Source organism: Acinonyx jubatus, chromosome B1 (assembly GCF_027475565.1).
Source record: "Acinonyx jubatus isolate Ajub_Pintada_27869175 chromosome B1, VMU_Ajub_asm_v1.0, whole genome shotgun sequence".
NCBI classification, from domain to species: domain Eukaryota; kingdom Metazoa; phylum Chordata; class Mammalia; order Carnivora; family Felidae; genus Acinonyx; species Acinonyx jubatus.
Window position 1 is genome coordinate 67,441,929 of NC_069382.1, and position 12,123 is coordinate 67,454,051.

The 12,123-nt window shown below is 39.9% G+C and overlaps 1 protein-coding gene across 6 annotated transcripts in view; it reads right to left on the minus strand.

Annotated features, from left to right (window-relative positions):
* The window catches only part of FNIP2 (folliculin interacting protein 2), a 126,930-nt gene that overhangs the window by 59,151 nt on the left and 55,656 nt on the right, over window positions 1–12,123 (minus strand). For all 6 annotated transcript variants that reach the window (XM_027068209.2, XM_027068194.2, XM_015063688.3 and 3 more), the window contains exon 2: window positions 2,572–2,698. In XM_027068209.2, coding sequence (XP_026924010.1) covers window positions 2,572–2,698 — 127 coding nt within the window. The remainder of the gene's footprint in view (window positions 1–2,571; window positions 2,699–12,123) is intronic.

Genomic DNA, 12,123 nt, shown 5'->3' on the forward strand with positions numbered 1-12,123 from the left:
GGTCACTAGAGGACCCATTAGTACTAATGGAAAGTCCTAATCTATAAAATTCATGTGGAGAAAGACAATGCTCCAAATGTTAGCCCTGTACCAGGCAAATGCAACGAACTAGGAAAGCAGAATTACTAATTTGGAAAGCCTGGGTTTGTGTTTTTAATGACACACCTCCTCTAGCACTCCTTTAAAAGTAACAGGAGAGAGTTTGTGAAAGATAAACCAAAACTCTGAAACAGGAGCTCCTGTGAATTATACATCATGTGATGGAAAAGTGGCCTTTAAAGGTTAGGAGTAATATAAGATTATCTACTATATAGTCCCTAAACAGAGTTCACTGCTAATTTTATGACAGTGACATAAAGGTATAAAGATACACCTTTAATTCTTCCCTTCCGCCTACACCAAATTATATTGCTCCCTACAGAAGCATCCCGTGCCATCTATGGTAGGTTATTTCTATTCTGTCTGAGTCTTACTTGCCTTTTTGTGTGCAGCTTTTGCTTGGAAAAACATGAATGCAACTGCAGCTTATCTAATCTCCAATGTGACAGTCACACTGGTGGTCTAATGCAAATGCCTGCAGTCATGTGCCTGATACAAACTCATGATGTTTTGTGCTTGCCAAGGGAGTGGGGGGCTGAAAATGGGAAAAGAATGTACGGAAAACACATACTGTGCTGGTCCATAACATTAGTCACTCCAGCAGTGACAGCATTCAAAGTCGTACTTGGTAATTCCCGGGTATCAGGCACTCCTTCAACACCATCTTCAGATCTAGTTGTTACTTAATACCACTTAACCCAACACAGCCCCTCAGAGAGCCCAAAGTGACACTAAGTCCACACCTGCCTCACAGACTGCTAGACCCTCTGGCTGGGGTACAACATACTGAGCAGTCTATAATTGGAGATAGCACCTGGGACGGTGAGACGAGCACTACTTGTTTGGACTCTTTCTGTAGCCTTGGGAAAATGACAAACCTCTCTGGACCTAGCTACCTTTTTGACTAAATGAGCACTTCCAAGAAAGCTTATATTCCCGACTCCAGTGTCATCACTGCTCTGATATACCAAAATTCCAGTTGCCTTTGAAAACCAGTGAGGGGCACCTGGGTGGTTCAGTGGGTTAGGCATCTCTTGATTTTGGCTCCAGTCATGATCTCACGGTTCATGGGATCGAGCGTCACATCTAGCTCTGTGCTGACAGTGCAGAGCCTGCTTGGGATTCTCTCTTTCTCTCTCTCTGTCCCTCCCCCCAGCATGCACGCATGTACTCTCTCTAAATTAATAAATAAATAAATAAACTTTAAAAAAAGAAAAGCCAGTGAGAATTTTTTCTTCAACCTGTTACCACCATTAGGAGCCCTAGTGATGGTGTGTGGGTGTTTCAACTAAACCATCTGTGCAAGGCCTTCAGGGAAACAGGAAATGATATGGGAAATTAAGGGAGAAATCATGTCCTGTCAAGTGCTGGCTCACCTAAACTTTGATACAAATCTACCATTAAAGCCTACAGGTGAATCACCTGAGAGATTCCCCGCCCCCCCAACCCAACAAGCCCAACAACTACTGTAATGATTAGCTACCTGGCAGACTTCCACTATAAAGTACTATGGAATCTACCCAGCTAAACTGCCTTTAACCAAATGCTTCCTTCCTGCAGAAATGATCCTTATCAAAAGCAGGAAAACAGCTCCTTGGCCCTGATGAAACAAAGACTGTGATATAAACTATTCATTTACTTAGCTACACATGCGATGAACTTCCAGAATTTGGTCAGTATAGATAGCAAGCTACTGAACATGAAAAGAATGAAAAGTCTAAAGGCGACAACTTAGAAGTACCTCAGGCTGAGGTCCAGAAAACTCAGGGAGGACCAGACTCTACTCCTCACCTGGACATGTGACCTTAACCTTTCCTGTTCTGGCTCCAGGGGATCAAGGGCTGCTCTGCCCTCACTTAACCCATCCCAGATCCTGCCGTGCCCCACCCCACAACACTCCCCCTTCCCCTCCCCCTGCTTTGCACTAAAAAAAGGAAGTAAATAAAGTTTCCTTGGTCAAATGGGTTTGAGAAACACTCCCTTTTGAAGAGGACAGTGTATGTTAGCATACTGAAGCCCTATAGTAAGAAAAGCTATTTAATCTTGTTGAACCCAGTGCTATGTAATACCTCTTACTATCTATGAGAAATACCAGACAGAAGGATCTATTAACTTCCCTTCAGGCTAACACTTTCTGAATTTTAGAGTGCTCAGCTTTCCTATTACATAGCACATGTTTGGCATCAAAATCCTACTGAATTACAACTCACCAGCAAATTTACCTCTAGTAATATTTACAGTACACTGCTGAGCATCTGTCATGACTCTCTGGTAAAAGTTTCACCTGGCATATTAATAAGAATACAAATGCGGCAGGACGGGGTGGTGGAGAGCCTTTGTTTATGCTGCTTCTGAACCTTAATGACACATACAGTAGAGCTCAAAGAGAAGATTATGAACTAATAAACGACTGCTCAGAGAGGTGGTTAAAAGCACAAATTAAAAAGATGAAAGCAAATCTGCATTTCATACCTGAGTTGCTACCTCTTCAATCTTGTGAACCGCTTTAGAATCAAATAAGACTTGTCTTCCTCTTCTCTCACAGTCCTGGTAAACTATCAGGCGAATCTCATTCAGGTCAAACTCCGAACATGACCAACTGTGGATTAAAAAGAGAGAAAGAAGTTATGTTATCCACAATCCACAACACTTGGAATGGTCATGGCGAGCTAAGATTCCCAGCCAACATGCCTATGTGCCTCTGACCAGGGGCAGACAGCCTTGTCTGTGGGCTCTAATGGGCCATTGTCCATGGCAAAGGTTTGGAAGACTGCTGTAAACAATAAATCATTGGAGAGAAAGTTTCTCCTTCCAAAGCCACTTTGGGCAAAGATAGCAACCAAAAACCATAAGGATGTGTGCAGAAAGCTAAATTTGGATTCCTGGATTCTGGGAATGGTACACCTGAGGTACAGGAATGTTCCAGCTTCTGTGTTATTGGCCAGGGAACCATTTGGAGCAAGTGAGTGGAGCCTTCTCCTCTCTTCCTCTCCCACCCACCAGGCTCAGGTGAAAATGAGTGGAATTACATATCCTAAATTTTAGAACTTTATTATAGCTGGCTTGGATACAGAAGTTTTGAAAACCAAGTGCATCACTATACAGAATCTGAATTGCTAACAACAATCAGCAATGGAGGAAGCACAGCTTACTCCTGTTAAAAAGAAAACCACAGGCCCAAAATGGTGTCACTTAATCCAAGTCACCAAACCAGGACTGGCTTAACTGCTGTTTAGACCTCCCCTAGAAATAGTCTTAACCAGTCAATCAGGAATTTTCTGACTAACATGAGGTAATCTGTCACATGGGCCTACTCCTAGCCTAAAAGAAGATGAAGTAATCTGCATGATAAGACCCTTGTCCTTCCCCCTAAGGGAAAATGATCTAGCCTGAAACAATCCTTTCTTGTCTCTTGCTATTAACTCCTTGTTCCATCCTCCCCCTAAAAACCTTCCATTTTGTACAACTCTTCAGAGAGCCCCTCTACTTCCTGGATGGGATGTAGCCACATTTATGAATTGCTTAATAGAGTCAATTATAACTTCACATTAAAAGCTGCTGGGATAAAATTGCTCTAAACATAAGTTTGCTCTTGAGTAATAAATGAAATCAGAATGTGAGGACTATAAAAAAGGGCAATCATTTAAAATGCACTGCTTTGGGGCGCCAGGCTGGCTCAGTCAATAGAGCGTGCAACTCTTGATCTCAGGGTCCTATGTTCAAGCCTCATGATGGGCATACAGCTTACTTTAAAAAAGTAAATATAAAATGCACTGCTTTGGACATATTCAGTTATTACTCTGTTAATCCTGTCAACATATATTTGAGTGCCTACTATGTTTCAGGCACTGTGGTCCAGATGCTAGACATTCAGAAGTTAACTAAATAGAATTGGTCCCTGCCCTCATGGAGAACATGGTTTAGTGGGGAATACTGGGCCAATAATGATATAAATGTATAACTACAGATTGTCATAAGTGCAAAAAGGAAAAGGATATGATGAGTGTTTCTTATTTTCAGATCTGAAGAGCAGGGAAGTCCCTAAGGATTTAAGGAAGTGAAGGTGGTGCCTGGCTGGTTCAGTTGGTAGAACATGTGACTCTTGATCTTGGGGTTGTGAGTTCAAGCCCCACAATGGGGGCAGAGCTTACTTAATAAAACAACAACAACAACAACCAGACAGAGGATTTAAGAAGTGATTTTTAAATAGGACTTGAAGAAGTAAGAGCTAAAGAGATAAGGTGTGAGAATGAAGAACAGGGTAGGAAGAGAGTAGGCTGGGAAGACAGGCAGGGGTCAGGATCATGCCCTAAGTGCAATGAGAAGCCAAGATGTAAAAAGGTTGATAAACTCAAGTCTACACTTTTTAAAAATTCAACCTGGTTCCTCTAAGGAAAACATGGGTGGGGAGATTAAGACTGGAGGTAAGAAGGCCAAAGAGAATTTATTATCAGAGTTCAGGCCCTTCATCAGGAAGGTTAGAGGAACAGCAACGGAGGTGGAGGAAAGAGAACAGATATTAGGGGCAGAACTAATAAGAGTTAGTGGTAGGCTGCGAGGGTACTGGAGACAAAAGGAATGCCTCCTGCTTAGAGAAAGCTGGAGAAGTAGGAGGAGTCCCCAAGGTATGGATGATAGGAAGTCACATAGATAGATTGACAAAAGCAAACTGTTTAAACTAAGAGACAGTCAACTACAATGAAATCAGACACATCTGGATCAAATCCATACTTTGAGTTTCCTTTTTTTCATCAGCACAATGAGAATATTAATGTCAACCTCACAAGGCTGCTATAGGAATTAAATGAAATATGTAAAGTGTTTCACATAGAGGCTGACACACAGTAAGTGCTCCAAAATGTTAATAATTACTTAAGAGAATTGTTAATGGTACAATTTTTTTTTTTTTTTACCAGCCACAAACTGTGCATTATTGGCTCTTTCCTTTTTCAGGCAATAGTAGTTAATATTGAATATGTTCTTTCAGGGTAGCAGGTTAATTTTCTTAAATCCCAGCACCAAAAAATATAAAGCTCTGGTTGTACCTTCTTCTAACAACCTATATTCTGAGTTATCATGCCCAAGCATCCCTTCCTCCCAGTTTTGATAACAACATGGCAAGTTTATTTTAGAAATCATTTTCTTCTACTCTCAGTCTAGAGACAGTCTGTGATGTAGGCCTGGCTAATCAGACATGACCACACAACCTCCAGCTAGGTTATGAAAGCCAGTCCCCCAACTTAGCTGCTCAGCTAGGAAATGATAACCCTGGTGCCTATTTTTGCCAGTATGAGGTAAAAGCCTATCTCTGAAAATGAAGTCAGGGTAAAAGAAAGCAGAGGGAAGGAGTGGGATGAGGCAGATTCCTGTTGGCAATCGAAGCCAACAGCTTCTGAGTGAGCACTATTCCTGGAGTTAGTTTTCTGTCACTTACAACCAAGAAGTCCTGAAGACTGTGCCCCAAACCACTAAATTTTTAAATTACATAAAGCCATTAAAAATACCCTCTATGGGGCGCCTGGTTGGCTCAGTCGGTAAAGCATGCAACTTTTGATCTTGGGGTTGTAACTTTGAGCACTATGTTGGGTACAGAGATTACATAACAAAAATATCTGGGGGCGCCCGGGTGGCTCAGTTGGTTAAGCATCCCACTCTAGATTTCAGCTCAGGTCATGATATTACGGTTTGTAAGATTGAGCCTGGCATAGGGCTCTGTGCTAATAGCATGGGAGTCTGCTTGGGATTCTCTCTCTGGCCTTCCCTCACCCCCAAATAAATAAATAAAAAACATTTTTAAGAATCTTAAAAAAAAAAAAAAAAAAAAAAAACCTCTGAAATTATTAAGACATAGTACATAGGCTGAAGTTATTAAAAATGAAAAAGCAAAGAGGATTTGTCTTTTTTTTCTTGTTCCATCTGTTTTGCCCTAACAATTACACTTTGCCAAAATAGCTTTATAATTTACACAGCAAATTGTTCAATCCTTATTTTTGAGGAGTAACCCTGACTCAAATACCAAACTGAGGACAGCCTGACTAGAAGAGCTAAGATTTAATAAGGATCATACCACCTTATTAAATGTTTCATGCTATTTTTCAATTTTAAAGGAATGGAAATAAAAGGAGGCAGAAAGCACATACGTTGGATTGTCTAATTTTTTGACCCAAATACCTTCAAAAGGTATGCTTTATATAAGGCAAACTCCACTCTCCAGCTTCCATATGAATACTGCCTTATTTAATGCCTAATTATAATTTCATCACTAATACTAACGTAGAGGAAATTACAGTTGAGTAATTTGATGAAGAAAATACAGGCAGGACAAAGGACATTAAAAGAGTGCTTCAGAAGAAGGCAGGCCTGGGATCAAATCTCAGGTCTGCCTCCCACTGGAGTTACATCCTTAAGAAAGTCCCCCCTCAAGCAGTACTTGTAAGACCTGGTGTGAAGATTAAAGGAGATAATCTGCGGAAATCTCCCAGCGCACTGTCAGCTTTTTTCCCTGGGATCCTCCATAACACAGGGCTTCACTGAGTCATAATCACATGCCACATGCATTTTCTGCATGTTCACATTCACTTCAACATTCAACCAAAGTTATTGTGGGGCTTCTGTGAGTACAGCCATGGTTCCTGGTGTTTTACTAAGGGCAACTCTGCATGACTCAAAGAGGTATAAAAAAATAAGCCGTGGGCTTTTGCCTTAAAATATCTATTTAAGAGATATTTATTCTAATGAGAACTACCTCATTGCTTTGCCTTGGTTGAAAGTAAGGCCCCTGGTTTTATTTATCTACTCTGGTCATGGCCATCTGAGCTGAGGCACAAAAAAAGTAAGATGGTTTATCTACCTTTTCTTACTGTAAAATTTAAACAAAAGGACTTAGATGGACCCTTTTCAGTTTTAAGAGTCCATGATGGTAACATCTGCCGGCTGGAACTGAAACCAGCTGTTATTTCTGTAACTACTCATCAAGAGCAGGAAGAAAGTGACCAAAGTCTACATTACTTATCTGAAAGGTGATAAGCAATAGTTCAAATGAGTTTAAGTACAGAAAACAGAATTCTCTTTAAAATATATATAATCAGGGGCTCCTGAGTGGCTCAGTTGACTGAGTGTCCGACTTCGGCTCAGGTCTTAATCTCACAGCTCATGAGTTCGAGCCCTGCATCAGGCTCTGTGCTGACAGCTTGGAGCCTGGAGCCTGCTTCGAATTCTGGGGTTCCCTCTCTCTCTGCCCCAACCCACTCGCATTCTGTCTCTCTCAAAAATAAACAAACATTAAAATAAATAAATAAAATAAAATAAAATAAAATAAAATAAAATAAAATAAAATAAAATAAAATATAATCAGGAGTACCTGGGTGGTTCAGTCGGGTGAACATCCAACTTCAACTCAGGTCATGATCTCACAGTTTTGTGAACTTGACCTCTACATCGGGCTCTGCACTGGCAGTACAGAGCCTGCTTGAGATTCTCTCTCTCCCTCTCTCCCACTCCCACTCTCTCTCTCTCTAAATAAATAAAATAAAATAAAATAAAATAAAATAAAATAAAATAAAATAAAATAAAATATATAAAACCATGTGTTGTGGGTTTCATCGTGTCCCCCAAAACAGTATGTTCGATTCCTAATTCACAGTACCTGTCAACATGACCATGTTTGGAAAGAAGATCTTTGCAGATGTAATCGAGTTAAGATGAAATCATACTAGATGAGGGTGATTAGTGACTTCATGAGAGGAGGGAATTTTGGACATAGACACAGAGGGAAGGTGATGATGGACAGATTGTGGAGTTATGCTGCTACCAGCCAATGAAGGCCAAAGAAGCCTGGCAGTCAGGGGGATACAATAAATAAGAACTGGGTAAGTCCTTATTCTCTAGGCATTTAAAATCTACAAGATACAATCATATAGGTAACTACATGAAAATAAAAGGGTTAGGCAGAATATAGAAAGCAAAAAAAAAAAAAAAAAAAAAAAACAACAAAAAAAAAAAAAACCAACAGGAAAGGTTTCCAGAAGAAGAAATATCTGAACTGATGAAGTTAGGAAGAATGGCAAGGATTCCACATGTAACGTAAACAGGGGAGAGAGTCATTGCAGAATGAGGGCATGACATAAATACAAAAAGTCAAATGGTACAAAGTCAAAGTCTTAATTTCTTGAAACATGTCTACTATAGAAGAATTATGCAGGAGATGAGGCTGGAAAGACAGTGTAAGCCTACTTGTGGAGGACCCTGAATGTCAAGCCAAGGAATGTATGTTTGCTTCTACAAGCAGTGGTGTGCCATTCCAACTTTCTGAGATGGGAAATGACATCATCTGACTTGTGTTTTAGGAGAACTAAAGCTGTTTGACAAAGCCATTTTCAGAGCAAATGGAATGGTGGTAGTGACTTGCATACCCAGGGTTTCAAGGAGTCATGGCTAATAAGGATGAGACAAGTAGTTGTATGATTTGCCAACATCCTCCAAGACCAATTCTAGTGTTCATGCTTGACTGGTCCTTTGAACTTTTATAGGAGTCAGGCTAGAAGTGGGCTTAAGTATAGCCATGTTGAAACATGATCTATGAAAGATGAATACTTCAAAAATGTTTTCCCTTTTGCTCTCATGCAAGGAAATAACCCTTATATAGTCAACAAGTTCACAGGAAGAGTTTAAAGGGCAGTCCTGTGATCTAAGAATGTGAATATTTAAAAAGTCAGGTAGGTGGGAATGCAAGCTGGTGCAGCCATTCTGGAAAACAGTCTGGAGATTCCTCAAAAAACTAAAAATAGAACTACCCTAGGACCCAGCAATTGCACTACTAGGCATTTATCCACGGCATACAGGTGTGCTGTCTCAAAGGGACACATGCACCCCCATGTTCATAGCAGCCCTGTCAAGAATAGTCGAAGTATGGAAAGAGCCCAAATGTCCGTCGATGGTTGAATGGATAAAGAAGAGTTGGTGTATATATATACAATGGAGTATTACTCTGCAATCAAAAAGAATGAAATCTTGCCATTTGCAACTACATGGATGGAACTGGAGGGTATTATGCTAAGTGAAATTAGTCAGAGAAAGACAAAAATCCTATGACTTCACTCATATGAGGATTTTAAGAGACAAAACAGACAAACATAAGGGAAGGGAAACAAAAATAATATAAAAACAGGGAAGGGGACAAAACAGAAGAGACTCATAAATATGGAGAACAAACAGAGGGTTACTGGAGGGGATGTGGGAGGGGAGATGGGCTAAATGGGTAAGGGACATTAAGGAATCTACTCCTGAAATCATTGTTGCACTATATGCTAACTAATTTGGATGTAAATTTTTAAAAATTAAAAATAAAATTAAAAAAAAAAAGGTAGGGGGCACCTGGGTGGCTCAGCTGGTTGACCGGCTGGCTTTAGCTTAGGTGGTGATCTCAGAGTTCATGAATTCGAGTCCTACATCGGGCTCTCTATTGTTAGCACAAAGCCCACTTCAGATTCTCTATCCTCCTCTCTCTCTGCCCTTCCCCTACTCACACTTTCTCAAAAATGAATAAACATTTAAAGTAAATAAATGGTAAATAAAATATGATAGAGAAATTTAAGTGGTCCAAGAAAAAGTAAAATTAAACAAAAAAATCAACAATAACAATCACAACAGAAAATGGCAAAAACTACCCATTTAACAAGTAGCTCCCACATGCCTACTGGGTGCTTGCACTCTTCCAACCACTGGGATACAGCTGTGAACAAATCATAATTGCTGCTCTGATGAAACTTTTACTGTATTTATGACGATATTTTACTCTTAAGCCCTATTCTGTGTTTCTTCTACCAACTCTCACTGCTCCTCTTCTCTTTCTCAAAAAAGTTTCTAAAATCAAACAGAAACCCTCTAGAAAGGTTTGCTCAAGAATAGTGAGGAAGGGGGTGTCTAGGTGGTTCAGTCTGTTAAGCATCAAACTTAAAAAATATATATTTTTAATGTTTATTCATTTTTTGAGAGAGAGAGAGAGAGATGGGGTGTGAGTGGGGGAAGGGCAGAGAAAGGGAGACCCAGAATCTGAAGCAGGCTCCAGGCTCTGAGCTGTCAGCACAGAGCCACACACAGGGCTTGAACCCACGAACTGCGAAATCATGACCTGAGCCAAAGTCAGATGCGTAACAGACTGAGCCACCCAGGTGCCCTAGCCTCCAACTCTTGATTTCAGCTCAGGTCATGATCTCACAGTTCATAAACTCAAGCTCCATGCTGGGCTCTGCATTGACAGCATGGAGCCTATTTGGGATTGTCTTCTTGTCTCTCTGCCCCTCCCGTGCTTATGTTCACACTTGATCTCTCTTTCTCAAAATAAATAAATTTTGGGGAAAAAGAGTAGAGAGGAAGTCCTAATGACTCTTACCTAAAAATAAAGGAAAACTAGAAGTGGAGAAAAGGGGAAATTGTGTTTGAGATGGCAACAGCGTTCACCCTGTCAGCACAAATGTACATTATTCCCCACTCAGTACCACACTAATTATTTCAAGAAAAAAAATTATGTAAATAATGGCAGTAACAAATTTGGAATTCTGCTTTGTTTTGTTTTGTTTTGGTCTGGGTTACTACTCTCAGAAAGAAAGCAAACAGGAAAGGTAATTTGGAAATTAATTGATGTTCCTATTTTACAGTGAAACTGTCTTTGCTGTAAAACTTGCCAAGTTTACTTGCAGAGTAACTACATAAAAACTCACCACTGAATTTCTGTTCTGTGGTCAACAGTATAGTAAGAAAAGTACTTAAAGACTCCAATTCTTATCAGAAACTTTTATACATAAAGCTAGCCTAAAGATATAATTTAAAAATGATTCCAGTTAAATGTATCCCATTGTTATTTTACCAAAAAATTTTATACTGGATATTGGCTACAACTTTGTCTTTAACAAAGTAGGTGATATGTAAATCCTTTACTCCTTTTGTAGAAGAAATGTGGGGAAAGAATAAATCTCTATAATCAGCAGCATGACGTACAAAGAGCACTGTTAGTAACAAGAGCCCTAAAGCACACTCCTGCATTCGTTCCTTCCACGCCATTTTATTTTTTTATTTTTAAAAACTCTTTTTTGAAGTTCATTTATTTTGAGAGAGAGCATGTGAGCAAGAGTTGGGGAGGGGCAGAGAGCAAGGGAGAGAGAGAATCCCAAGCGCAGAGCCTGATGCTAGACTCGATCCCACAAACCATAAGATCATGACCAGAAATCAAGAGCTAGACGCTTAACCAACTGAGCCATCTAGGTGCCCCTCCTTCCATGCAATTTTAGGACCTGGCTTGACCCAGGTACCATGAAAGATATACCAGGAATAGAAATTAACTAGATCCAGTTTCCACCTCAAAATTCTTACAATTTGCTATGGGAAGGCCAACATACAAACACTTAAGTAAACTACACTGTCACAGATACTGAGATTAATGTCCATATGTCTTGTAGAACTTACAGGACAAAGAGGTCGAATCCACATTGTAGGGGAAAGAGATGGGTGCAAGTCACAGAGGACGTGATGCTTAGGACATGGATTAGTATTAACCAGGGTAAACAGAGCTTCTAATTCTAGCTCTGCAACTTTCAAGTCAGGTGACTTTAGGAAAGCACTTATCCAGGGCTTAGCTTTCCCAAAGTGTATCTATGTGCCTTATCTACCTCTCCCAAGGTTGTTGGGAAAAACAAAGACTAAGTATGAAAGTACTCTTAAAACTGTAAAGCATGAATCAAAGATAAGTTCAGATACACAATCTTTTCACTGAGATCTTTGCGGCCAGGTATTTAAGAATTCAGAATTTTTTATACTTTAGAAAGAAGGTATTATGTAATACCTCCTCCAGGGTTCAAGGTATAACCAAATCCCCAAATCAAACAAATGTAACACCAGGCCAAGTTATGAATATTTATGCTAAGCGGATTAGACAGAAACTATACATAGCTTCACAATAGTTCAGGTTAATTCTAAAAATCTTTTCAGAGATTTTAGGATTTTAGAATGGTAGGATAAGAGATTGTTGAC